The 2,383-nt window shown below is 43.7% G+C and overlaps 1 protein-coding gene across 1 annotated transcript; it reads left to right on the forward strand.

The window, feature by feature from the left end:
* Positions 1-2,046, forward strand: LOC137287851 (homeobox protein 2-like). The gene has a single exon (XM_067820234.1). The coding sequence runs from the start codon at positions 1-3 to the stop codon at positions 2,044-2,046; it is 2,046 nt and encodes a 681-aa protein (XP_067676335.1).
* Positions 2,047-2,383: the final 337 nt, after the last annotated feature.

Raw genomic sequence — 2,383 nt, forward strand, 5'->3', positions numbered from 1 at the left:
ATGAGGAGATATCCCGCCTTGTTTACTGCACAAGGGAATGCGTATAACCAGTCTAACCATGGCATCGTACAAGTTGACATACATGTTGACGAGGGAGAAACGTCTGTACATGTACCAGTAGAAGGTGTTTGTGCAGACCGTGTGAATATTTGCAATGGTGATTACGATGAAAACACCGAAAGCATCCATGACGATATCTCCGAACCACAGTCAACTGCTACTTGTGATCATGATACTCCTGAACAGGACAATCAGAGAAAAGGTGTCGGTGAAAATATTGACAACTCTGCAAGGAACTTGGTAAATATCCCTGAATCACAGTCAACAGACAAGGTTGGTGTCCTGGAACTGCACAACCAGAGCAATGAAGGAGGTGGAACTTATGAAAATGTTGACAACTCTGCAAGGAACTTGGTAAATATCCCTGAATCACAGTCAACAGACAAGGTTGGTGTCCTGGAACTGCACAACCAGAGCAATGAAGGCGGTGAAACTTATGAAGATGTTGACAACTCTTCAAAGAACTTGGTAAATATCCCTGAATCACAGACAACAGACAAGGTTGGTGTCCTGGAACTGCACAACCAGAGCAATGAAGGAGGTGGAACTTATGAAGATTTTGACAACTCTTCAAAGAACTTGGTAAATATCCCTGAATCACAGTCAACAGACAAGGTTGGTGTCCTGGAACTGCACAACCAGAGCAATGAAGGAGGTGGAACTTATGAAAATGTTGACAACTCTGCAAGGAACTTGGTAAATATCCCTGAATCACAGTCAACAGACAAGGTTGGTGTCCTGGAACTGCACAACCAGAGCAATGAAGGAGGTGGAACTTATGAAAATGTTGACAACTCTGCAAGGAACTTGGTAAATATCCCTGAATCACAGTCAACAGACAAGGTTGGTGTCCTGGAACTGCACAACCAGAGCAATGAAGGCGGTGAAACTTATGAAGATGTTGACAACTCTTCAAAGAACTTGGTAAATATCCCTGAATCACAGTCAACAGACAAGGTTGGTGTCCTGGAACTGCACAACCAGAGCAATGAAGGAGGTGGAACTTATGAAGATGTTGACAACTCTTCAAAGAACTTGGTAAATATCCCTGAATCACAGTCAACAGATGAGGTTGGTGTCCTGGAACTGCACAACCAGAGCAATGAAGGAGGTGGAACTTATGAAGATGTTGACAACTCTGCAAGGAACTTGGTAAATATCCCTGAATCACAGTCAACAGACAAGTCTGGTGTCCTGGAACTGCACAACCAGAGCAATGAAGGAGGTGGAACTTATGAAGATATTGGCAACTCTGCAAGGAACTTGGTAAATATCCCTGAATCTCAGTCAACAGACAAGGTTGGTGTCCTGGAACTGCACAACCAGAGCAATAAAGGAGGTGGAACTTATGAAGATGTTGACAACTCTGCAAGGAACTTGGTAAATATCCCTGAATCACAGTCAACAGACAAGGTTGGTGTCCTGGAACTGCACAACCAGAGCAATGAAGGAGGTGGAACTTATGAAGATGTTGACAACTCTGCAAGGAACTTGGTAAATATCCCTGAATCACAGTCAACAGACAAGGTTGGTGTCCTGGAACTGCACAACCAGAGCAATGAAGGAGGTGGAACTTATGAAGATATTGGCAACTCTGCAAGGAACTTGGTAAATATCCCTGAATCACAGTCAACAGACAAGGTTGGTGTCCTGGAACTGCACAACCAGAGCAATGAAGGAGGTGGAACTTATGAAGATGTTGACAACTCTGCAAAGAACTTGGTAAATATCCCTGAATCACAGTCAACAGATGAGGTTGGTGTCCTGGAACTGCACAACCAGAGCAATGAAGGAGGTGGAACTTATGAAGATGTTGACAACACTACAAGGAAATCAGTTAATATCCCTGAATCACAGTCAACAGACAAGGTTGGTGTCCTGGAACTACACAACCAGAACAATGAAGGCGGTGGAACTTGTGAAGATATTGACAACACTACAAGGAAATCCCCGAATCACAGTCAACAGACACGTCTGATGTCCTAGAACTGCACAACAAGAGCAATGAAGTCGGTGAAGATGATAAAGATGTTGACAACACAGTAAGGAACAAGGACGATATATCTAATATATCAGTCGACGGGTTCATTTCATACTAGGAAGCAATACGGCAAGGGCAACAAAATCGTTGATGGTAATGAGGGTGTTGACATCGCTACAAGGAACCCAACATACATCTCTGAATCCCAATCGACGGACACGGCTGCTGCTTTTGAAGAGTACAACCAACGAAATGAAGTCTATTGGGGTTGTGAGGATGCTGACTGTGCAATAGGGAACCAGAACGATGTCTCTGAACCACATTCTGATTTTCTTCTGGAAC

Source organism: Haliotis asinina, chromosome 6, assembly GCF_037392515.1.
Source record: "Haliotis asinina isolate JCU_RB_2024 chromosome 6, JCU_Hal_asi_v2, whole genome shotgun sequence".
NCBI classification, from domain to species: Eukaryota; Metazoa; Mollusca; class Gastropoda; order Lepetellida; family Haliotidae; genus Haliotis; species Haliotis asinina.

Bases quoted from the DNA above. Each gene is read 5' to 3' on its own strand.
- LOC137287851 (XM_067820234.1), top strand. From the start codon at position 1: ATGAGGAGATATCCCGCCTTGTTTACTGCACAAGGGAATGCGTATAAC.